Source organism: Oncorhynchus masou, chromosome 29 (genome assembly GCF_036934945.1).
Source record: "Oncorhynchus masou masou isolate Uvic2021 chromosome 29, UVic_Omas_1.1, whole genome shotgun sequence".
NCBI classification, from domain to species: Eukaryota; Metazoa; Chordata; class Actinopteri; order Salmoniformes; family Salmonidae; genus Oncorhynchus; species Oncorhynchus masou.
The window spans coordinates 39,763,851-39,790,528 of NC_088240.1; the positions used below are offsets into that span (position 1 = coordinate 39,763,851).

General features: G+C 42.4%; 1 protein-coding gene across 1 annotated transcript in view; it reads left to right on the top strand.

Moving 5' to 3' along the window:
* Positions 1-26,678, top strand: part of LOC135519601 (bromodomain adjacent to zinc finger domain protein 2B-like) — a 54,985-nt gene that overhangs the window by 23,553 nt on the left and 4,754 nt on the right. Inside the window, exon 3 of the mRNA XM_064944835.1 lies at positions 24,306-24,479. Coding sequence (XP_064800907.1) covers positions 24,308-24,479 — 172 coding nt within the window. The 5' untranslated portion in view covers positions 24,306-24,307. The remainder of the gene's footprint in view (positions 1-24,305; positions 24,480-26,678) is intronic.

The following is a 26,678-nucleotide window of genomic DNA, read 5'->3' on the forward strand; positions in this document are numbered from 1 at the left end:
AACAACCTATCCGTCAACGTAACCAAGACTAAGGAGATGATTGTGGACTACAGGAAAAGGAGTACCGAGCACGCCCCCATTCTCATCAATAGGGCTGTAGTGAAGCAGGTTGAGAGCTTCAAGTTCCTTGGTGTCCACATCACCAACAAAATAGAATGGTCCAAACACACGAAAGACAGTTGTAAAGAGGGCACGCAAAGCCTAGACTGAAAATATTTGGCATGGGTCCTCAGATCCTCAAAAGGTTCTACAGCTGCAACATCGAGAGCATCCTGACTGGTTGCATCACTGCCTGGTATGGCAACTGCTTGTCCTCTGACCGTAAGGCACAACAGAGGGTAGTGCGTATGGCCCAGTACATCACTGGGGCTAAGCGGCTTGCCATCCAGGACCTCTTCAGCAGGCGGTGTCAGAGGAAGGCTCAAAAAATTGTCAAAGACCCCAGTCATATACTTTTTTTCTCTAATATGGCAAGCGGTACTGCAGCGCCAAGTTTAGGACCAAAAGGCTTCTCGACAGCTTTTACCCAAGCCGTGTGTGTGTGTCCCCAAACCCCTCTTTACCATGTATGCATAGTCACTTTAACTATACATTCATGTACATACTACTTCAATTAGCTTGACTAACTGGTGCCTGTATATAGCCTTGCTACTGTATATAGCCTCGCCACTGTTTATTATCGGCGCACGTGACACAAACTGTGATTTGTTTCACTTGGTCATGCTGTCATTGAAAGAGCATGTCTTCCTAATGTTTTGTATAATAGCGGTGAAACCTAGCAATAAGAATGGATGTGAGTTTAGTGCCGATAGAGTATAGAGTCCTGTCCCACTGCTGTGGTGTGCTGCAGCTCCCAGCTCTTACAGACAGATGAACCTGCCAGTTAGCTGGACCTGCTCCGGTCTACAGTCCCATTTTCAAATGCAAGACCGGTCAGCCAAGCAGTAGGCCTGACTCCTGTCTCCTCCCGTCTCACTCCACGAGCAATCTAACGAAATGGATATCGTTGAGATCCCTTTACCCTACAGAAAGCCTTGTACTGTTGCTCAAGGTTAACTGAGATGAGTTGTATCTCTATAGGAGAGGCACACAGCGCTGAATAGTATTAAGTGGGATAATGTGGTGTTTAGAAAAGGCTGTGGCATGTCCTTGGTGAGACAATGATAACAGCATTGACCGGGCACATAGGCCATGGAGCTGTTGTGTACACCAGTAATGCCTCAGGAATCCTTGTTTGTCAAGCACAAGTGAAAGGATATAGTGTGCATCCCAAATGGCACCCAAATCCCTTAGTGCACTAGACAAGGGCTCCCGTCAAAAGTAGTAACCTAAATATGGAATTTTCTGCTATTTGGGAGACGTCTGTTGTTTCACGAGAAACTACAATGAAATTATTTTCACTTTCCCATTTTATAAATCAAATGTTATAGTCTAACAGTACAGGAACATATTTTAAAGAACATTTCTAAACTGTACCTGTGGTCAAGTTCATTGAGTCTGTCTCGGCCCCCCCCCATTTATGTGAAGCCTAATGCAGAGGTGTAGCCTGTGTGTCTGTCTTTCCACTCGAGGTTGTTGTTGTTGTATCTGAAACCCTGGAAGTCAAGAGGCAGTTATTTTCGTTCCTCTGTATTGAGGGTGAGATTCTCCTGTTATGCCAGGCATCTGTCCTGCCCTGTTTCAGGCCCTGCTGCACACAGCACACTGGCGGTAACAGGAGCTGTGTGTGAGGTTGAGCAGGGCTCTCTCTCTCCGTGTGCAACTTGCTCTGTTTCACACCAGCTTCTATACACCTGGGCCTGCTAGCAAAACACAAACAGTGAGGAATCTTAGAGGGCATACAGGTGGTAGGCAACACGAAATAGTTTTTTTTTGACTGTTATTGCTGTTATGGTTTGATAAGCTTCATGACTATGTGAAAGCATCTCATCAGCTCCAATTTCAGCCTTTTGAAATGGCTTGCACCTTCATTATCTTGCGGTGACTTACAGCACCTGAAATGTTTGGGCAAGAAAAGGGTTCATGTGGGTTTTTGCCTTGAATACGGGAGGGGAGTGTTCGGGATGTGTGAAACTTGAATTGTGAGGTTCATGTGGTCACAGGTGACCGAGGAGTCAGTCTATGTTTTCGCATGCAAATGAGTGTAGAGCCGCCAGAGCCACTCCCGCTGAGAATTTACTTCATTCATTTCAGCCTGCCCTTCAGTCTCTGTCAGCACGCCACGGTTAGATATTTTACCCCAGAATGGTGTCTTGTGAATGTTGAGTGCACTGTAAAAGGCTATTTGTGTGTCTGTGTGCGTGCCCATCTCTACCCTGAGATCACATAGACGTAGCATTCATACAAGCCATGAGATTTGAAAAACAAAAAAATCCCAGACCACTTCAGAATTCTGCTGGGCAGGGGTGAGCAGTTGAAGTACTCCCAGATGTTGTATGGAAATGAATGGGCTAGATTAGCTCACTCACCGAAGCCTCATTCTCAGAAACCTTGTGATGTGATGATTGAAAGATGTGGGCTCAGTCCACAGTCAAACCAGTCATTGTGCTAGCAGACAGCACAGCTTTAAACCGGTTTAGTAACATGCCTCTTGTCATGGTAAAACAAGCTTTTTGGATTCGCATCACTCACAAGCAACTACATACAGGTTTTTATTAGCCTACAGTATGGTGAGAGTTTGTATTACTTATGGACATAATTGACCCTATGTTGTATTCGATTATACAGTATAGGCTAGTTTAGTGTGATGTCAACAAGGAATATTTTGTCCCTCAGGTTGTAAAGTAGCAAGTGATTTTTAGCCAAGCCTTGAACCCTTGACATTTTGTAAAATTATTGTTTTATAAGCTGAATCCGACAATGTTGGATAATAAATGATAGGATAGAACACCATATGAGGTATGTTGGTATGTTTTATCTATAGACCAATTTCCTTCACAGTAAAAAAGCCAACTGCCTTGAAAAAGCAGCTGATTTCAAATGCAGTTGGAACTGAGTAGTAGCCTCTAGTGCAACAATTTATTTTAAAATATAGTGTTAGGGGAAAAATGGATATTTGCGAATCGGGATATTATTTTGACAATATTGCGATTTTTTTTTTTTTTTTTTGTGTGTTTTTTTGTTGTATTTTTTTTAAATTATTTTTGCTCAAGTTGGTTGTACCTGCACAAAAACTTTTCCTCCATAGCTCGTTCTCCATCATTTTAAATGGGGAACCAATTTGTTTTCAGTGCATTTATATTTCCATGACTGATCAAAACTCGTTTTATCACGGCTCTCTCTTGTCCCTCTGCAGCAGACATGTGGTTAGCAATATGCTTGGAACATCGAATCACAATTAAAGTTGGTGTCGAATCGCAATGCATATAGAATCGTGAAAATCGTAATGCATATCGAATTGGCACCTAACCATTGTGATGATATTGTATCATGAGGTCCCTGGCAATGCCAGCCCTAATGGAATATCCTTCTTTTAACGTGTACATTTACAGCTTTCTAAGGCCGTAGAGCAGCGTATTAGGCTGCACATTTAGCTAGGATATGGTATAAAGTGGAGCTCTGAGGCCCAGAGAAGTGCACACTGGGATTATGGAAACGTTCATTTAGCAGAGAGGAGCTCTTTTTTTTTTTTTTTTGAAGATGGCTCAGAGGCAGAAAGGAAATTAGTTATTTTCTCTGCACATTCATCAAAATAAAAATAGTCTGATGAGTATCCCAAGTGACTCTTTCAGCCCTGAATACACTTGGTATAGGATCCACTGCTGCACACCCACACATTCACTGTTAACTCTCCGATGAAATTCAGGTGTTTTGGAGCAATATTAAAATCAACTCTGTTCCTGCTGCTTCTCCTGTTTTTTTAGTCTCAAATCTTTTGTCCTCCATTTCCTCCTGTAAGGAATACAGGATTTTGAAATATGACATGGTTTACTTTATTTGTGAATCTGAACATCATGACAGAAAAAAATACTAGGATCTGACCACAATGTTATTGGAAAACCATACACGTGTATTGGACAAGGTATGAGATCTTCACTAGGGATGATCATACTGTTACGTACAAGGTTCTGACACCACTGTCTGATAACCTTTTCCAATGGCTGACAAACACTGTGCAGACAGAGGTGACATACGCCACGTGTCTCGCTGCCTCTCGTCCGGAGACGAATCCAGCGTATCAGAGAGCTCACATAATGACGTTGAAAATAAAAACACACACTATCTTTTTTTCTGTGGCCTGATGCGTGAAGGGTGTTTGGAAGGTGTACAGCAGGAAGTGCAGTGGAGTGATTGCAGTGTTATTTTTATTTTTTTGCTTTCTGTTTACACTTTGAAATTACCTGAAAAGGCACCCTATTCCAAATCGGCTCATAGTCATTTTTAAAACATGTAATTTCAGTCTCTGATAGCAAATAGTCCTACAGTGGTTTGATTAGCTGTTGCTTGAATACTTCCTCTGTGTTTCTCAGTACTCGTTAATGATAGTGATGGGGGGGGGGAGAAACTATGCTTTTCTTTCACTTTGACATCTGTTTGCCAAATTAAGTTAAGATGTCTCTGTGATGCTTTACAGTGGTGACAACTGATTCTGTTAACAAAGTTAAAGTTGATTTACATGTAACATCGGTCTTGTGCGGTACCGCCAAGGCCATGCTCTGCCCTTTTCCTTCTGTAAATGGCATAACTAAATTGGATTGGGGGATCTGTAGCCATGCAGACTAGGGCCTGTATCCACAAAAGATCTGAGTAGGAGTGCTGATCTAGGGTCAGTTTTGCCTTTTAGATTATAGTGAATAATTTAACCTTTCTTTAACTCTGCAAGTCAGTTAAGAACAAATTATTATTTGCAATGATGGCCTATGGACAGGTTAGGACCTGATCCTAGATCAGCACTCCTACTCTGAGTCACTTTTTGGATACAGGCCCAGCTCTATGATGTAGCTCATACTCTTGACGTTCCATTAATTGTCCCCAAAAAGTATTGAGTCCTTCTTTAAAGGTGCACAGGGTTACTTAGGTTTTTTTCTCCTTTAACAGTAATGCCTGCTCTCTGAGAGAAGCGTGGGATGTTCACATTGCGATATTCATGTGTTCTAAATGGTCACTTACACTTAGCCCTGGGCAAGCCCCGGCCAACCTGGGATCGGGATTCAAGTGGCTCTCGTAGAAATTAGGCCAAATGTGAAACACTCTTTTATTCATCATAGCTGAATACAAATTGCTTCATTGTGTGACTTTTGCCCTCAAACATAAAAAGGACATGACATTTTTATAATTAAATTCCTCTGGAATTAACTATTTTTGTCGTCTTTGTGGTAATAGTCTTCACACTAGCATGTTTATTGAGCGTCCAAGCAGTTGTTGAGGTGTCTATTCTCCCTTTGATATCCCTTACCCAATGGGTCATTCCACCTCAAAAAGCACAGAGGATTTCGACACCCACCCGCGCGCCTTCTTTTTTTTCATAGTTGTCCATTTACAACCACAAACCGATGCGGGCACTAAGACCGCACTCAACAAGCTGTATAGGGCCATAAGCAAACAAGAAAATACTCTTCCAGAAGTAGCGCTCTTAGTGGTCTGTGATTTTAATGCAGGAAAACTGAAATCCGCCCTCCCTATTTTCTACCAGCATGTCACCTGTGCAACTATTGGAGAAAACATTCCAGGTCACCTTTTTGTCACACACAAACCCATACAAAGCTCTCCCTCAGTCCTCCATTTGGCAAATCTGACCATAACTCTATCCTCCGGATTCCTGCTTACAAGCAAAAACTCAAACAGGAAGTACCAGTGATGCTCTTAATACGGATGTGGTCCGATGAAGCAGATGCTAAGCTACAGGACTGTTTCGCTAGCACAGACTCAACTACACTGCTCAAAAAATTAAGAGAACACTAAAATAACACATCCTAGATCTGAATGAAAAAAATATTCCTATTAATTACTTTTTTCTTTACATAGTTGAATGTGCTGACAACAAAATCACACATGATCAATGGAAATCAAATTTATCAACCCATGGAGGTCTGGATTTGGAGTCACACTCAAAATTAAAGTGGAAAACCACACTACAGGCTGAAGTCAAAATGAGGCTCACTAGTGTGTGTGGCCTCCACGTGCCTGTATGACCTCCCTACAACGCCTGGGCATGCTCCTGTTGAGGTGGCGGATGGTCTCCTGAGGGATCTCCTCCCAGACCTGGACTAAAGCATCCGCCAATTCCTGGACAGTCTGTGGTGCAACGTGGCGTTGGTGGATGGAGCGAGACATGATGTGCTCAATTGGATTCAGGTCTGGGGAACGGGCGGGCCAGTCCATAGCATCAATGCCTTCCTCTTGCAGGAACTGCTGACACACTCCAGCCACATGAGGTCTAGCATTGTCTTGCATTAGGAGGAACCCAGGGCCAACCGCACCAGCATATGGTCACACAAGGGGTCTGAGGATCTCATCTCGGTACCTAATGGCAGTCAGGCTACCTCTGGCGAGCACATGGAGGGCTGTGCGGCCCCCCCAAAGAAATGCCACCCCACACCATGACTGACCCACCGCCAAATCGGTCATGCTGGAGGATGTTGCAGGCAGCAGACCGTTTTCCACGGCGTCTTCAGACTGTCACGTCTGTCACGTGCTCAGTGTGAACCTGCTTTCATCTGTGGAGAGCACAGGGCGCCAGTGGCGAATTTGCCAAACGGGCTGTAAGCACAACCCCAACCTGTGGACGTCTTGTGTGGGTTGTAGACTCCGTCTCATGCTACCACTAGATTGAAAGCACTGCCAGCATTCAAAAGTGACCAAAACATCAGCCAGGAAGCATAGGAACTGAGAAGTGGTCTGTGGTCACCACCTGCAGAACCACTCCTTTATTGGGGGTGTCTTGCTAATTGCCTATAATTTCCACCTGTTTGTCTATTCCATTTGCACAACAGTATGTGAAATGTATTGTCAATCAGTGTTGCTTCCTATGTGGACAGTTTGATTTCACAGAAGTGTGATTGACTTGGAGTTACATTGTGTTGTTTAAGTGTTCCCTTTATTTTTTTGAGCAGTGTATGTTCCGGGATTGAGGAGTTTGCCAAGTCAGTCACCGGCTTCACTAACAAGTGCATCCACGACGTTGTCATCCCCACAGTGACCGTACGTACATGTCCCAACCAGAAATCAGGTATTACGGGCAACATTTGCTTTCAAGGAGCAGGACACCAATCCGGACACTTCTAAGAAATCCTGCAATGCCCTCCGATGAACCATCAAACAGGCAAAGTACGACTAAGATCGAATCTACTACACTGGTTCTGACGCTTATCGGATGTGGCAGGGCTTGCAAACTATCACGGATTAACAAAGCAAATCCAGATGCGAGTTCCCCAGTGAGGTGAGCCTATCAAACGAGCTCATCGTAGCCGATATGAGTAAGGCCTTTAAACAGGTTAACATTCACAAGGCCACAGTGACAAACATATTACCAGTCTGCGTACTCCGAGCATGCGCTGACCAGCTGGCAAGTGTCTTCACTGACATTTTCAACCTCTGCTTGACCCAGTCTATAATGCCTACATTTCAAGCAGACCAACAAAGTCTCTGTGCCCAAGAACGCCAAAACGAATACAGTTTTTTTTGGGGGGGGGGGGGGATTGGCATGTGGTGGTGGAGTCTGTGGCTTTAGATTTTTTTTGGTGGGGGGGATTCCTCGTGTGTTACTCAATTGTAGGAAGAAGTGTGGTCCAAATCAGATTTTAGGTACTATTTATTAAATATTATGTGGATCCTATAAATTTAAAGGACTCTTGGGTGCAATCAAATAGCTTAATTGATCAGCTATATGGTGCAGTAATGTTAATGTTGTGTTTTCAACTACAGAAACATTTTCAGAACAATCTGAGATGGGTGTCATGGCTTGTTGATATGGCATGGAACGAATCCAATGCAAGATGAAGGCTGAAGAGTGACCAATCAGAAAGATCCGTTGGTCAAAACAACATTCACACCTTTAGCAAGAGTTACCTGCCTATTTATCTCTCTTGTTGCTGTGTACACGTTTTCACGCAATAAATCTGTGTGATGAATTTGAGTTTCATACGCTGTAAAATGTAAGGAGGGATAGAAATCGGAATTTCTAATAGAAATGGAGGAGTACGGACTGTGCTTTCACAGAGCAGCATTTCTTTTATTCAAGGCTCTGAAAGGATTGCCTACAAGTATGAATGACCTTCAGAGTTGTTTTGCATACGATTGCATTTCATTTTAATCAAGCTCTTCAAATCAGACCTGTGTATTCTTTAAGGCCCTTCTATTCGTGCACCGATTAAATATTCCTGTGCAATGTATTTTTATGGACGGTTTCTAATGCAGACAGCTCTCTGGAGTGTTACCCCTTGATTATAATGCAAATTTCTCACATTAAGAAATTGTCTTTAGTTTTAAGGTTATGCTGGGTTGTATGCTTCAAGATAATTACTCGCTATTTCTACAACACTCCAAAACAGAAATGATACCCAACATCTCAAGACTAAAAGACCAATGAGGCATATTGGTTGAAATGAGAGTTCTCTTGTTCATAATTTGCATACTGTGTGTGTGTGTGTGTGTTGTAGAGCACATTATTAGTTCTAGGTGTCCATATTGCTGGAGTTAATTTAGGATTTAGCCGAGGCATCATGTCTTGTCTTCATCTTAACCAATTTCTAAAATGCGAAAAAGCAGCTTGAAAGACGATTTTGTAATAAGCAACATGCATTCTTTGTATTCCCGTCAGTGAAAGGTCTAAGTGATTTGTTTTCCTCTTAACTAATACAGTCGGTTAGATTTTGATGGGCATACAGTGAAGCTATTTTATTTATTGTGAATAATTTTCTTTCACATTTATGCTTTAGTGAAAAGGAATGAGTGTGTGTGCTTCCAGGGTTAATTTCAGGAAGATGTGCTCCTGGTAATTAGAAGTCGATTCACAAAATTGATTAGATTATGCTAATCACGGGCGATTTAATATCTTTTAAAACGGAGAGCAGAAATGACAATGCAGCCGCCTTCTGAGACCGTTTTCCTCGGCTGTGTACCTTGAGATGTCACTGTGTGTTTCCCACATGACTGGCTTAAAGATGGCCGTGTCTGTCAGCTCACCAACAAGACCCAGCATCGAGAAGAGAACCGGTTGCACCATGTGGCTTCTCAATCTTAATTCCACTATTGGAACTTCCTTTTTTTTCTCCCTCATTTTCAGATATCTTTTGATATCTTTTTTTTTTTAATCAACTTTAAAAAAATCAATTTCTCCCTTTAACCTCCCTCCAGTGAGGTTATTGGCTTGCTTAGCTTCTTGAAATATTTTTTTTTTGGTGTGTAGTGTGAAATGCTATATCCTTCTCCATGCGGAGATAGTGCTGTGAAGGCCAGCTCGACAGAGGTTGATTGACAGATTTAAGGTGAATGGCTGGTGTGCTGCAGATGAGTGGGTGGGGGGGGGTGTTGTCGTCGTGTGCTGTGACCAGCCATGGTTCCTTTCTTTCCTTTGTGCTGAGACACGGACCATGGCTCTACTCTGCTCTGCTCTGCTGCAGGCTCACTGAGTGCCTCCATGTCTTACACCCACAGCACTCTACATACAGCCCTCATGTCTGACATCCCTGGAACAACTCTCTATCTCTGGTTCACCTTTTTTAAGCCCCGCTTGTCATTCCTGACAGTTTCAATCAGGATTTATCCTTGATAATGTAGCAGCCTTGACATTGTAGGACACAGGAAGTTAAACAAAATCAAGGCCTCAGTTTACCCCAGTTAGCTGCTCCTGTATGGTTGGATGTTGTGTTAGAGGTGGGCTTGGGTGAGTCGCTGTCTCCCTGAGCGTTGCACTCCCGGTTGGGCTAGAAGAATGTGGCAGGAGACTGTTGGCCTCTCCTTGTCCCGGCTGTGTTTCTGCTGCCCATGTTATCTTAATAATGCAATGTCCTATCTGGAATTTCTAAGGCCTCTTCAGCTTCAATGTGGGACAAAAATTTGAATTGCTAATCCCGTGTTTCCCCACACCATTCTGATTTTGTGAAGTAAGGAGCCGGTTTATACTTTTCCAAAAGAAACCTGAGGGGAAGGCTAAATGTTATGCTGTTCCGCATGTCCTGCATGTTTTCTCTGTGCAATGAAAAATGCATTACCTGATGTGGGCCTTTTTTCATCTCAGGTTGTGTAGACTGGGAAACAACACTTTTGCGCTCTGTTTTCTGTTGTTGTAATACGCCTTGTAAGGTTCCGACAGAGTCCAGTCAGATTTACACACGTTAGCATCGAGGTGAACCGTATGCGGCACTTCAGTGGGTCGAGTGTGCAGTATTTCTAATGCCCATCCTCTACCAGTGGACGTATATGGATGGTGTGTGTCTGACAAATGCTCTGTCAGGGACGCCGTGCTCTGGATACATTTATTTTTTTTGCTTCATCGGGCTTCACTGCAGCCCACTCCCTGGTTTGTGTCACAAATGGGACACTATTCCATTTTTAGTGCACTACTTTTGACCAGGGAATCCCATAGGATTCTGGTCAAAAGTAGTGCACTATATAGGAAATGGGGTTTGGGACTCTGGCCCCTTGTATATAGTGCTGCGGATATTTGATTTATGCTCTGGGCTTCCTCTGAGGGGACCCCTCTGCAGGAATGAGAAAGCCATCATAGTGTTGTTTACCTTGATCCTGGTTCGCCTTTTTTCGCTCAGCCTCAGCATCTGACAGGGTCAGAGAAATGGGATGATTCTGTGTATGCCCCTGTCATTTCCTCTATACATAAATAGCGTGGAGACCATGTTGTTTATTTGGTCGTACCATGACCATGAAGGTCAGTGATATTGTGGCGTCTTGCCCTAAAGCCTTGAGCTTCTTGGACTTTGGGTCCCATTGTCTCTGGCAGTGGTACGCTATTGTTAGCCAGTAAAATTAGAAGCGCGTGACCAGAGACATGACCACACAACCTGAGGACCTATGCTATTGCCAACTGCTGACATACCAGTACAACTCGGGCCTAGTTCAAGAGTGTTACCTAAGATATTTATAACTAACCCAAGATAGACCACAGCCTGTCGTTTCCAGTAGGGGCAAATTAATCATAGTGGGCAGAACAATCAAGTAGGTGGGCAGAGCCGAGCACAAGCTAGTGAGATCCATTTTGCATGTTCTAGCATTTATCTGCATATTTCCATTAGGGAACACCAACACTAAAGTACGCCTGTGCGATAACAAAATTCACAATTTTATTAAATGGTAAATTCTACAAAACACAATTCACTCAGTTTGTTACAAATTCTAGTTTTGGAAACAGAACTGTATTGAGGTCAAATATTGAGAAAATTAGCTGAATGTCGGCCAAAATCCATTGCACTCCATATTCTCCCAATGCTGGCCACTGAGCTTCCTCTCATCACCATATTTGGTAGTGAGTGGAACTGCCAACAGGATGCTTTACATTTATACATGCGGTGAAATACTTAGGTCATCTGTGGTGTTACATTGCAACAAAAAACCATGGCTTCCACTTAATTGCAAATAATTTTGACAAGATGTCTTGATTTGTTGATATATACAGTGCATTTGGAAAGTCTTCAGACCCCTGGACTTTTTCCACAAACAGCCTTATTCTGTCTTTTCCCTCAATCTACACACAATACCCCATAATGACAAAGCAAAAACAGGTTTTTTAGAAATGTTTGCAAATGTAAAAAAAAAAAAAAGATCACATTTACATAAGTATTCAGACACTTTACTCAGTACATTGTTGAAGCACCTCTGGCAGCGATTACAGCCTCGAGTCTTCATGGGTATGACGCTACAAGCTTGGCACACCTGTATTTGGGGAGTTTCTCCCATTTTTCTTTGTAGATTCTCTCAATCATTGTCAAGTTGAATGGGGAGCGTCGCTGCACAGCTATTTTCGGGTCTCCAGAGATGTTTGATCAGGTTCAAGTCCGGGCTCTGGCTGGGCCACTCAAGGACATTCAGAGACTTGTCCCGAAGCCACTCCTGCGTTGTGTTGGCTGTGTGCCTAGGGTTGTTGTCCTGTTGGAAGGTGAACCTTTACCCCAGTGTGAGGTCTTGAGCGCTCTGGAGCAAGTTTTCATCTCCCTTGACTTTGCTCCGTTCATCCTTCTCTTGATCCTGACTGGTCTTCCAGTCCCTGCCGCTGAAAAACATCTCCACAGTGTGACGCTGCCACCGCCATGCTTCACCGTAGGGGTGTTGCCAGTTTTCCTCCAGATCTTGGTTTCATCAGACCAGAGAATCTTGTTTTTCATGGTCTGATAGTCCTTTAGGTGCTTTTTTTGACAGCCGCTTGGAATTTGCCAATGTGCCTTTTACTGAGGAGTGGCTTTCGTCTGGCCACTCTACCACAAAGGCCTGATTGGTGGAGTGTTGCAGAAATGGTTGTCCTTCTGGAAGGTTTTCCCATGTCTACAGAGTGACAGCTCCAGAATTCGAGTGCCCATCGGGTTCTTGGTCACCTCCCTGACCAAGATTCTTCTTCCCCGATTGCTCATTTTGGCTCGGCGGCCCGCTCAAGGAAGAGTCTTGGTGGTTCCAAACTTCATCCATTTAAGAATGATGGAGGCCACTGTATTCTTGGGGACCTTCAGTGCTGCAGACATTTTTTGGTACCTTTCCACAGATCTGTGCCTCGACACAATCCTGTCTCGGATCTCTGTGGACAAATCCTTCGACCTCATGGCTTGGATTTTGCTCTGACATGCACTGTCAACTGTGGGACCTTATATAGACGGGTGTGTGCCTTTTCAAATTATGTTCAATCAATTGAATTTACTACAGGTGGACTCCAATCAAGTTGTAGAAACATCTCAAGGATGGGTCAATGGAAACAAGACACACCTGAGCTTAATGTTGGGTCTCAATCCACATAGTCTGAATACTTATGTAAATAAGGTATTTCTGTTTATTTTATACATTTGCAAAAATGTCAACCTGGTTTTTGCTTTGTTACGGGGTATTTTGTGGTGATTGATACATTTGTTTTTATTTAATCGATTTTAGAATAAGGCTGTAACAAAATGTGGAAAAAAGGAAGGGGTCTGAAGATTTTCCAAATGCACTGTCGGTCCAAGTTTTCATCAACTAGGCCTAGTTAAGAAGTAGTTCATCAAAAGGCTGTCTGGTTTATCTAATGAGAGACAGCCAATGAAGATGTATTTCCTGTATATTACAGTAGAACGAGCAGAGTGGGAAATGCCCATGGGTCAGGGTTGTTTTATTCAGTGGTGCAGAATGGATAACCTTTGCACTGGCAGCCTAGGCTCATGTTTAATTTGTAGCCGTCCCCTCTCCTGTAAGGTGATTGCATTCTATTTTATATTCAAACTCTCTCTCTTGTTGACATGCAAATACACCCTCCTCTCCCATAATATTACAGAGTTTTTAAATGCTGAATTTATTTCTGAGTGTGAGTTGTTGTCCAAATGTGTTAACGCCTTTTGCTTTGTGTGGATAATTTCAGTTGCAAGTTGAAGCTATATGCAAATGAGGTTTTCCTGAGACACATTGCGTTTGTATCTCCCACGTTAACACTTGTTTGGAACCGATAAATGTTATTTTAGCAAGGGAAACTGTGAAGGCCACACAAACAAAGTAAATAGGTGTTCTTTGTGTAATTGCTAGTAGTGTATATATATTTTTTTATTGCGATTGTTATGACTTGAATGTTTCATATTTTGGGCTGATGTAATAAATACTGGTTTTGAAACTTCATAGTCCACACTAAAAACAGATTGTTATTTTTTATTTTTACAAAGAAATAGGCCTAGGGTCTGTCTTTTTGTTCCTTAAAATCACATTTGGGAGAATTACAAATTGTCAATAGTATTTAGATTTGCATCTCCCATTTTTAGGAAAAGCAGCCCAATAAATATGTTTACTGGTATGTTTACGTCACAAAACGTGTGAGGCCTTGCTGTAGCCTGAAGCATTTTCCTCAGGCCCTGTATAGATTTGAGTAGCATCTTTGGTGACAATGGAGTATTAGGCTGAGCATGCAGATACTTTTAGAGGTCCTCATTGTTCCAGGCTGAAAGCAGTAGCAGTTAGCTTTTTGTCTTGCCTCTCACATGCGTGTCATCTGCATTATGTATATCATGACTGGAAAAGGCTCCATCCAATCAGAGACCACTGATGAAGGTCTGCTGTCTCCTATTTCCTCTCGATCTCTCTCCTGTGGTTTTTACCTCCCTTGTCGTCTTTCTCTCTCTCTCACACACACTTTCACTTCATCTTTTTCTTCCCTCTGCCTTCTCCCTGTGTGTGACTCCCTGCGCCTCTTTTTTCTCTCTCTGTGAATATGTAGATAGGATACACAAAGTATTCTAACTAGATTTGAATAAATACAGTTATTGTATTGAAACACATTCTGTACTGGAATATACAATGCTTTTGGTCACATACACATATTTAGCAGATGTTATTGTGGGTGTAGCGAAGTGCTTGTGCTCCTAGCTCCAACCGTGCAGTAATATCGAACGAGACACAACAATACACACATCTAAAAGTAAAAGAATGGAATTAAGAAATCTATTATTAGGATGAGCAACGAGCATTGGCTAAAATACAGTAGCATATAATGCAGTATATACATATGAGACGAGTAAAGCAGTATGTAAACATTATTAAAGTGACTAGTGTTCCATTATTAAAGTGGCCAGTGATTCTATGATTATAGGGCAGCAGCCTCTAAGGTGCAGGGTTGAGTAACCGGGTGGTAGCCGGTTAGTGATGACTCAGTTTCACAGCACCATTTCCCACTTTTTGATTCAACAGAAATTGAACAAAAACACTATTGCACCGTGGCCCTCATATTTCCTCTTCTCCCTTATTAGCAACAGATCATCATTGTGATGTAGCCTGCGGGAGGAAAACAGTTGCGCAAATGGTTTAGGAGTAAACGAGAGGAGAGAGCTGGGAATGTATGTTATGTACAGTAATAACACTGTCATTATCTCTAACCAGCATTGGCTGGCCAGTTGCCATACCCTTCTCTCCATGTTTTTGGGAAGTGCACATTAAGAGGAACGTGCACATTAAGAGGAATCATTCCCATGAACAGTTTCTGTTGTAATGGACCTCTAAATATATCCAGTTAACAATTCATATGGAACTGCTGTAATGAGTTACCATTCTGGAAGGTAACATTGAATTATTCTCCTGGTATAAGCAAAATCTGAAGGTTACTTAAAGCTAGATTCAGGGGGATATTTTGAGTATGCTTAAGAAGCAGCGCCGTTGTCTAAATCCACTATAACACTGCAAACATTTGGTTTGGCATCGGAGTTAATCGTTTTGAAAGAAACGCTGTAGTATTGGGATTAGTACGGTCTTGTTTGACTTTGGTGCCAGCGCCTAGGCTATTGGTGCTGTTGAAATGGGGCCCCTTCCTAAGTGGTTTTGTAGGTACCAACATACTTATTACTTAGTCTCGTGTCAGCCTCCATCAAAGGCTAGCAACGGATTGACGGATTAATGAAGTACCCTGCCTTTCTCTCTCTCTCTCTCCTGTCTCTCTCCCCTTCTCTCCTCTCTTCGTCTACTTTTCTCTCCTCTCTCTTCTTCTCCCTCTATAATTAAAATGTGCAGGGTTCCATATTTTATGGCTAATGTCTGGTGTTGACGTGGCCAGGAAAGGCTGCAGGCCCAGGAATGTGTTGTGTGATGGATACCAGTTTGTATGGAACATGTGGGATTCCTGTTTGCAGGCCCCCGCGTTCCCTACGTTCCGCCCCTGGATCACTCCAAATGGAAATGATCTGCCTCCACTAGCTCTGTCGCGCTCAGAACCCGCACTAGCTCGCTAACGCTGCTGCGAAGGACAAATGCAATTCTTCCAACATTTGTCACACTGAACTTCCACATCATTCATCAGAGTTCATTTGCCTACCCCCTCCCCCCTCAGTCTTTGTTCACGGTAAGCATTCGATATGCATTTTCGGCAGTCGACACGAACAGAATTACTTTTTGGCGTGAAGGTCTCCTCTCCTAAAAGATGTATGCTCCCGGAGGAATGATGAAGACCAAACGCCCTGCCTTTTGTGTTTTGTGGGTCGTTCTTAAGAAAGGGGGAAAAAATATATATATATTATTTTCCCGGTGTTATGAACACAGATGGATCTGCCGTGTGGATTGAGATGATATGTGCCCTTGCATACTAGGTCAAAAAATGTGATTACAGCTTGGGCTGTAAAGGACTAAATGTTATGTGGCCTAGCTGTGACAGACAGACAGCCAGCCAGTTCTGAGGAGGAGGTGTATTGTTGTATCAGGGCAGCAGGGCTCGGGGATAGAGCGGTGTAATGTGTCACCCACCGTGGCAATGCCAAAGTGGTCTGAAAGGCTGAGAGATGCTGTCCATTTTGAACGAACGTGAAACAAATGGGAGTTTTGTCGTACAGGGTTGTAGTTCTTTTCCCTTCTGAGTAGGGCTTGTAGTCCTATAGTAAAAAAAACACGTGTCAATATAGTGTATAGGCTATGTGCTCTAAACTAGCTTACTGCATTTGGCTAACACTTTCATTCGTTTTAGGGAATTAACATTTGGACTTTTCTTATAAATAGTACAGTAATGCAACTTCCCTGTCCATTACAAACCGCATGTGGACCCCAGGAAGAGTACCTGCAGCTTTGGCTGTAGCTAATGGGGTTCCTAATAAAATACAGCAACAAAAAATAGCTTTTATCTTTGAACAAACCCAAGGAGCACATGGTTTCATTTGTCTGGCAGCACGTGGTACAAACTAGGGGCTTATTACAAACACATAGCCAGAGATGAATGGTAAACCAGATTTGACTCCCTTGTGCTAAAACATTGAGACGTTCCCAGTACAACATGTGCGGTGTGTTTCTATTATTTTTCTGCTTTACCAGGTCACATCCTCTCACGGCAACTCTGTCAGTCTATGACCTCCCTCACCAAAATACGAAGAGGCCTGTTTGATCATGATTGGAGGCGTTAGTTATTAGAGTTTGGGGGAGTGTGAGACAGAGAGGGGATGGGGGTGCCTCATTCTTTTCATCATAGCACACTGTGTCTCTCCAGCACTCTGTCAGATGTGTCTCAATCGAAAGTTTCCTACATTAGAAAGCCGTGGCCGGGGCAGACGGTGCCCTTCATCACTGTCTAGGAAGGGAGGTAGTGGACGTCAAGGCCGGAAAGGATTGACCAACAAACGCAGGCAGAATTGAGGTCTGTCTGTCTCTCCGCCGTGCTGTTTGATGCTCAGTGGAGCCGTCCTGGCATTTCATCTGAACTACGAATGTTACCAGTGAACTACAGATGCATCCAGCCATGCTGACCTGAGCCACTTTCCAATTTCCCGACCAACCTCCTCTGTATCAACCAGCCACCACAGTGAGCTACTATCCTCGCAGGCAGACGCACAGAAGTATATACAAAGAAAGACCCACAGATAATTCACTTCTGCTTGGTGAACTCTGAAGGGGATTGTGATTGGGAGTGAGGTGGGGGTGAAAGTTTTTTTTAAATTTATTTTTTGTTCTCCTTATCTCTGGCTCTGTGATGTGCTGTTCAGGTCGGATTATCCTCTTCTGCCTTTTTAACAACCCCTTCCGTCCATCGATCCCACTGTGCCACAAATCACGCCGTCTCAACAGTGGCCCAGCTATTTGTCCAGTGTAGCAGAAGCCTCGTTAATTGTGTTCAGTGGACACGGGTAATTTTTGTGTCGGTAAAAAGAATCTACCAGTGTCACCAGGCAACCATGCAGAGCGCCAGGTTAAGACACTGCTCACGCTTCAAGAGATTGTTTTTGCCCCGAGTCAATGTCGGGGGCTACAGCTAATCATTACACTAAGGTCATAGAGAATGAATGCAGTGCATCAACGGACCACGGTTATCACGTGAACTAGAGTGTTAGGCTTATTTCTCCATTTACTTATTGTTTGTGTCACTTATTCATTTATGTGTAAAGTAGGGATAAACATTGGTAGCCGGGGTCCCAGGATCACTCTTCACATTTCCTAAAAAAAATGCAGTTACAAGACCCGGCAAATTACAACATTTTCCCCACCAATGTCACATTATTTAAATTCCACAAAATACACAACATATGCAGCAGCAGATTGGCAAGCAAAATGTATGGCACGTTATCCAAACAGGTTGTCGCATGGAAGCCTTTTGTTTACTTCACACAAAGTCGTCATAAATTCCAAGCACATGCATAATTGACACTGCCAGACTGCATATGAGAGACCTGAAATACGGTTGAGTTCTCCTCAGAACTGAAAATTATATCCAGGTCCGATCCAAGCCCGGTGAGCTGAAAGCCAGAGCCCAGGCCTGGTATGACATCACAGAAATTAAATGAGCCCGAACACACACACACACACACACAAAAGAAAAGTCGGATTTCTACAAAACAGTAGGCAAAATTGATTTAAACTGAAGTTGAGAGCAACACAGTGGAGGTGGGCGGCAGCGGAGAGAAGAGATGAGGAAACAGCCATTGGGCCTAGAAAAAGCACAGAGAGAGGAACACTCACCTTAGTTATGATCAACTGATGATATTGGAATGAAAAAGGCTAATGCACTTGAAGGCATGTATCAAATTCTTGCTTATACCAAAACTCCCAAAGTAATATGCAACAGTTACACTACACTGAACAAAAATATAAATGCAACAATTTTAACGATTTTACTAAGTTACAGGTCATATAAGGAAATCAGTCAATTGAAATAAATGAATTTGGCCCTAATCTATGGATTTGACATAACTGGGAAGGGGCAAAGCCATGGGTGGGAGCCAGGCCCATCCAATGGGGAGCCAGGCCTAAGCAATCAGAATGAGTTTCCCCCCCCCAAAAAGGCCTTTTTTACAGACAGAAATACTCCTCAGTTTTATCAGCTGTCCGTGTGGCTGGTCTCAGATGATCCCGCAGGTGAAGAAGCCGGATGTGGAGGTCCTGGGCTGGTGTGGTTTCACGTGGTCTTTGGTTGTGTGGCCGGTTGGTCGTACTGCCATATTCTTTACCCTTTCTAGCGCAGGCGTTCCGCTAGCGCATCCCCTCGACAACATTCCTCTGAAAAGGCAGTGCGCAAAATTCAAAAATATTTTTTTACACATTAACAAGTCCAATACAGCAAATGAAAGATAAACATCTTGTTAATCTACCCATCGTGGCCGATTCTTTTTTTTTTTTATTTAAAAAATAAATAAATAAATGCTTTACAGCGAAAGCACAACATATGATTTTTAGGTCATAGCCAAGTCAAAAAAAACACCACAGCCAGTCACAAAAAGCCAGAAATATAGATCAAATTAATCACTAACCCTTGATGATCTTCATCAGATGACACTCATAGGACATCATGTTACACAATACATGTATGTTTTGTTCAATAATGTGCATATTTATATCTGTTTACATTGGCACCTTACGTGCAGTAATGTTTTGATTCCAACATTGATAAAAGATGCAACTGTTATTCACAAAATTAAAGACTTCTCCTTAATGCAACCGCTGTGTCAGTTTTCAAAAAACCTTTACGGAAAAAGCATCATCTGAGAACGGCGCTCAGAGCCCAATCCAGCCAGAGAAATATCCGCCATTTTGGAGTTAACAGAAGTTAGAAATAACACCATAAATATTTACTTACCTTTTGATCTTCATCAGAAGGCACTCCCAGGACTCCCTGTTCGAAAAGAAATGACTGATTTTGTTTCATAAAGTCCATCATTTATGTCCAAATAGCCACTTGTTGTTAGCGTGTTCAGCCCACTAATTCATCTTCATGAGGCGTAAGTACTCAAGTAAAACTCGAAAGGTTTCGTTACAGGTCGTAGAAATAAGTCAAACGATGTATGGAATCAATCGTTGGGATGTTTTTAACATAAAACATCAATAATGTTCCAATCGGAGAATTCCTATGTCTGAAGAAAAGCACTGAAACGAGAGGTAACTCTGTCGGGAGTGTGCATCACGAGCCTGAGACACTCGCCAGACCACTGACTCAAACAGGTCTCATGAGCCCCTCTTTTATAGTAGAATCCTCATTCAAGTTTCTAAAGACGGGTGACATCTAGTGGAAGCTGTAGGAAGTGCAACTTTATCCATATCCCACTGTGAACTCGGTCGCTTATCGTAGAGAAATTAACATTCAATTATATGGCAACAAATCTGGTGGACATTCCTGTAGTCATCATGCCAATTGCACGCTCTCTCAACTTGAAACATCTGTGACATTCTGTTGTGTGACAACTGCTAATTTTAGTGGCTTTTTATTGTGCCCAGCACAAGGCGCACCTGTGTAATGATCATGCTATTTAATCATCTTGATATGCCACACCTGTCAGTTGGATGGATTATCTTGGCAAAGGAGAAATGCTCACTAACTGGAATGTTATCAAATTTGTGCACAAAATTGGCGAGAAATGAACTTAGTGTTTATGGAAAGTTTTATTTCACCTCATGAAACCTAGGACCAACACTTTACATGTTGCCTTTTTATATTTTTTGTTCAATTGAAAGTAATAGTCGTGTGTGTGTGTGTGTGTGTGTGGTCACCCTCATCACGCTGCTTTGAGACCAGCATGGGGGGGGGAACTCTAGGTAAATCAATCAATATCGGCTTTTTGTTTTCACTGAATCTCAGTTTTTTGATATTTGGTATCAGCTAATATGAGCAAACTAGAATAAAGACGATCATTAGCAGCCTGTCCTACTCCCAACCAAAAATCTGATTTTTGTTTCACAGAATCTCTCTGAATGGTTAATTCATCTCTGGCTGGACAGGTGGAAGTGATATCCCATTTATGCGTTTGCTCATCAATCACTGATCAGGAACATTTAGGCTACATTATCACATTATTTACCTATTGACTCACTCACATGGCGGCCTTATAAAGCCATATATAGAGCGTAGGAAAATAGCCTATCCTACCAATCCCATTGAAACCCAAAATCCAGACTCTTGTCTCGCAAGAAGAATCCTAACTTGTTTCTGTAATCCATAGGTTGGATTATCAAAGCACATGCCTATGCAGGTCAAAATACCGCTCTTAACATTCTCTGCCCTGTGTCGTACTGCTGCCCATATAGGAGCGTCAGTAGAGAATGTGTGATCAACAAACGGTATGAGAGTAGATATGGATATTTATTTTAACCGAGTTCGTCCCCGTTAAGAGATCTTGATATTTAAACAATTTCCTCTCCATCTCCCCCGTTATTCATGAGCTGATCTGCTATCTGTATAATCAACTCGATTTTGCCAAATAGGAGATATTCTCTCATTCATTGGAGGTTATCTAGCGAGCTTAGCAACTTTGGTCACTTGTTTTTTGTTTGACTACCGTTAGAATTGTATGATTCGAAAATGCTATGGCCTATTTGGGGTGCATCCTGAGAGCGTTCTGTGTCCAGATAACCTAGGCATTCTGTTGAAATGCACTGAATGAATTGAGGTACGTAACGCTTTGACTTTATAAACGGCCTGTTTCGCAATTCACAACCATGTCATTGGCGATCAAAGTTTACTGTCATTACTAAATATCAGTATGACTTGCTGTGGAAGCTTTACATGGGGGTGCAGCCAGACTGTAATGTGGAACAGCAACAATCTCATTTTGGAAGAACCCTGAGTAACCATATCTTGGGTTTTAAAGCTTTAAATGGATTTATTTCCCGGCACTCTCTGAATAAACATGAATTATTCCCTTTATTGAAATTTGGTCGATTTTCGGGAAAATATGAATCCCTAGTGTGAAGTGACAGAGGTGTGACATACAGCAGGGCTGTAACTAGTGGAACAGGCATGTTCGTCCCAAATGGCACCCTGTTCCCGATATAGTGCACTACCCTTGACCAGGGCCCTGGTTAAAAGTAGTGCCCTACACAGGAAATAGGGTGCCACTTGAGACGCACGCAGAGTGCATGGCGAGAGGCAAGTAGTATAGTGCGGTAGCATGCTGCAGCTCTCTAGCGGACTTTGAATGGGGTCAAGGCATTCTGTATTATACTCTAGATCTCTAGCAGCCCTGCACCTTCCATTAGCTGGAGAAGACATCTTGTCCGTCGGCAGCCTGAATACTGCTGATCCATGCTGATGACTCTGTTGTGGGATTATCACTGTTTAGCATCAGCCATCTGTTATGCTGGGTTTGCGGATAATAAGACGGATGACACACACACACACACACCGAACCGACACACACTGACCAACCTGGCTACACCAGGAGGGCATGGCTTACACACACACAGTTGCAGGGAGCACAGACATGGCATTTTCCACCGCAACCAACAGGCCTAATGAGCTCATGGCATTTCAGTGGTCAGTGGCATTTGGAGGTGTGTGGGGTTTTCATTAAGAAAAAGATGGGTCTGTTTTATAAGCACATGAAATTGTCTGAAGGAAGGGGCATATCTTGTTTGCGGCATGACCTGCACTCCAGGCAGGCAGCTGCATTGTGGGAAGGGTGATATCTGCAGAACGTGACTGATTTTAGGCAGATCCATTTCTCCTCTAAATCCTCTCCTGTACATTAGCATGGCTTCAATGGGATCTGCAGCCTGCTGTTAGGAATGCGTGCATTATGTGTGCTGCTGCGTTTGGCTTGCCGTCAGGGGCTCAAGTTGAGTTGCACATGCACACTCCAAAGTCAAATTAATTTCCCAGGTGCTATATTCCAGGTGCTATAGGTTCTATAGCACCTGGAATATCAGTGCCACTGTGCCATGCACGTTAATAACCTATAAAATCAAGCTGAACACATTGCTAAGTTCTGATCATTAAGGCAGGATTGGCCTCTTAAGTCTAGAAAATGCTTGATTTTTAATTTTTGTAATTATCGTCTTTGCCATCGTCTCATTCATGTTTCGTTTTCAATTTCCTCAAATGTAAGTTTAGTAAGTAATGGGGTTTGAGGGAATGTTTTTAAGGGAACATTTTTCTGAATATTTCTGTAGACAGTTTTTCTGTTATAGACGGATAGGCGCCCTAGAGAGACACGTCCGTTGTCTTGTGCAGCAGAAATGAATTGCCCAAGAGGAAATCATTTCTGCAACATTTCACAATAGAATAGAGAAGTGGGCAGACATCAAGGAAAGATTAAAGTGTGTGTGTGTGTGACATGTGAGTCAGACTGGACTTCCATTTAAATCTAATCTTAGTATCTAATGTAGGATCATTTCATATTTGATTTGGGTTATTTAGCCTACCTTATATTAAATCTAGGCTATATTTGTTGGTTCGTTCAATCTTCATGCAATTGAGAATAAATGATCCTCCCGTAAAGAATAGGCTAGATTGTTTCTTTATGATGATAGCTTTTTAAAGAGTACTGTTGTAATTATTAAGTATAAATTAGAAGGGTTTTGATTCAACTATGGACACCTATATATACACACACACACACACACTGCAGCATGGCCTTTCAGTGGCGCACGGCTGCAGCGTTCATGTCATTTGCGTCGTCTCGTAAGTGTTGTCGGTGGGCGAGGAGGGACGTTACTTAATATTCAGCGGATAGCTTTGTCTCCCAGATGTAATCACCAGCAGGCCTAGCTGCCTCCGCTGCAGAGGACAGTCACCGGGGAGATTTAGAAATAGTTTATGTCTAATGATACAATAACAAAGATGCCAGGGCTGTTAAACACTTGTTAAAGGGGCTTTTCGGATGTGGTCTTTTGTGAAACACAACAAAGGGAAGTGGCATAAATCATGGAAAAGCTGGGAGATTTAGGGGGTGATGAAATCACAAGACTACCAAAGAATCAGCCTGTCTGTGTCTTCATTTGGATAATGGGCAAAGCTACTGTGGTCTGTGTCAACAGAGAGATGGCTTAGTGATAGCTCTCTGCAAATCTACCAATCGAGTCACCATTAGTGTTTTAACTGTACATTTAAGAGGAACATCTGCTGCATTGTAAGCTGGGAATGATTTCAATGATTCCTGTGAAAACTGTCCACGTTAAAGCGCTAATATTCTCATTAGCAACGCAAGTCTTGAGTGGCACCAGTTTTACATCTTATATAAAACACTCCTGTATACCCAAGAGGGTCTTTTGTCTCTCTCTCTGTGTGTGTGTGTCCATAATATGTGATCAAATACTTCTCCTTACTTTCCCTGTTGCCTCCGTGAAAGCTCTCTGTGAGATTCTCTGGCCAGTGGCCTTAACTAACCGGAGATATTTTTGAGGGGGTAATTAACATGTGAGAGGGGGTGAGGCTCAGTGGGGTGGGGTGGGGGGGGTTTGGTTTTTTTCCACCTCTTTTCTTCCCCTGCCTTTTGTAGGTGTGTTGATTGGATTGTGTTTGACAGATATGGAGTCTGGAGAGCGGCTGGCCTCCCCATTGTCAGCCCCGTCCTCCCTGCATATCACCACGTCCGCGGTCTCCTCCGTCGGCTCCTCACCTGCCTCGGCCAAGACACCCTCCTCCAACGGCAGCGTCACCCCCAGCCACGCCGCTCTGGGCTCCCCTCTCACCACCTGTGGTACGTAAACAAACACACACACACACACACACACTGATGCACAGATCAATCACGTTACATGCGAATACATGGGCTATATTCACCTCGAACTCATCATATTTCATTATTCTCCAACTGCAAATTAAACAAGAAAAGAGCATTCTTGAGTGTTAATTATGAGGGTTCAGTAAGATGAAGAAAACACCATCTTCTCACACTTTATTTCCTGACAGTTTGTGGAGAAATTAAAAAGCTTTAGCATTAATCGACACCAGCAATGAAAAGTCCTCTGTGTAAGACGGTGCACACCCGCTCTGATGTTTCTTGACAACCTTTAGCACCAGTTTAGCCCATTCTGATTTGACAGGTCTGTCAGCCAAATAGAGTGCTGTGGCCTCCGCTGCCTCAAACATCCTCTGTTTTCTCTGAATACTAATTTTGTCCGACGCTATTGTGGCGAGCAGTGGTGATGCATAAACTGTCAGATTACGCTGACCAGAAAATAACATGCACATGTATCAACTGTGATTTGTGGTTTTTCTCCCTATTCTTTCATGATAAGCAATACAAAAAAAATATTAATTAATGCTGTTACAATAAAAATAAGCCATTAGACATTTTGCTCGTACATTATACATTTTTATCCCCCTACACACCAATCAAACACGCTCAGAGATTTCTCCAGATAAGCTATTTTGGACAGAGAGCTGGAATTAAATGCAGAAAGCACAGCACCTCTGAAGTCACATAGCGGTTATGAGAATAAAACACATTTGGTTATTTTAAGAGATTTCTCATCCTCGCTGGTGGAAAGCAAAGATAAAGGTAAAGATATTACATCTCCTGTGTTGGTTACGCTCTATCTAAGTGATTTAATTACACTTGCATGCTTTACTTGTGGTATTAATTCATGAAATTATACTTGTATCACGCAGTACTTTTCATGTTTGCGAAAGCACTTTATAAGGCAATTTTCAGATACTAATTCTCAATCGGTTTTGGATATCACTAACCTTTTTAGGTTGAAATGGGGGAAAAAACGTTAATTTCACAGTGCTTTGAATCGATTATGGATTGGAAAATTTTCTTTAAGCCCATACATTGTTCAACCGAAAGGACTTGATTGAAATCTGAAATGAAAAGTGCTCATTTTTATATGGAAGTGAAATGGATGATAAGATAAGTAATTGATAGATATTTTTGCTGTCACAGATGCAATTAAAAAGTAAACGTTGGTTGATTTGAACTGACAAGCATGAAACTCCATATTTTATTTTCATGGCAAACTTGTGTAGGCCTAACTAACTTATCTCCACATAATTTAGGCCTACATCAGTTTCTCTCTAACAATACCAAGATGTCAGGGAATTATAGGAATTACATGCAGATAATCTAGAGCTGACATTATCCTTTTATAGTTACAATTTACAGCATATCACACTTATTTGCGTTCTTGTATAAAAAGTGTTTGGTTTGTGTTTTTAAAATTTTAAAATTAATTATTATTTTTTAAAATTGGAAATGGGAAGGCTGAAATCAAATGCGAAGGCTGTAAATTGTAAGCAAGCTGCTTGGAAGAGCTAGTGCATAGGGTGGGTTTATAGACCAGTCACAAACCCAGACCATAAATGTTCCTTATAAACATATTATAAATTGACTTGAAATTAGATTGTAGAATGAAAGTTGACAAGTTTCATTTATTTGGGGGATTTAGTAATTTTATGAGGAAATGTGTTCAGTCATCTTTTTGAATTATGCCAATCACCTGGCTGGCACATGGCCTGTTAGAACAGCAGGTGCAAGCTTCTGTGCACGTCTATGCTGCTAATTGAGTTTCCATTTAAATATGGTCCTTCAGTACTCTAGTCTATCTGACTGTGAGAGAGGACAACATGCAGGGATCGTCTTGCCAACACGGACAGACTGTTGGGAATATTTAAATAATTAAATAGTTTTATTTACCTAGGCCAGTCCACTCAATCTCTTGTGGACAGACTACCTAAATATAACTAGTACTGTAGATATGTCGGCATGCTATAGGATGCATGAGATAACGAGCACTATTAGTTCCGGGACTTGGGTTTTTGTCACCGGTTACTTGGACTTATCAGGATTGGGTGAAGGTGTTGCTTAAACTGCTTCGCTTCCACAGATGAGGATAGCAACACTGAACTATGCATGAGTGCACTAGCTGTTCCAGACTACTGTGAGATCGCTCTC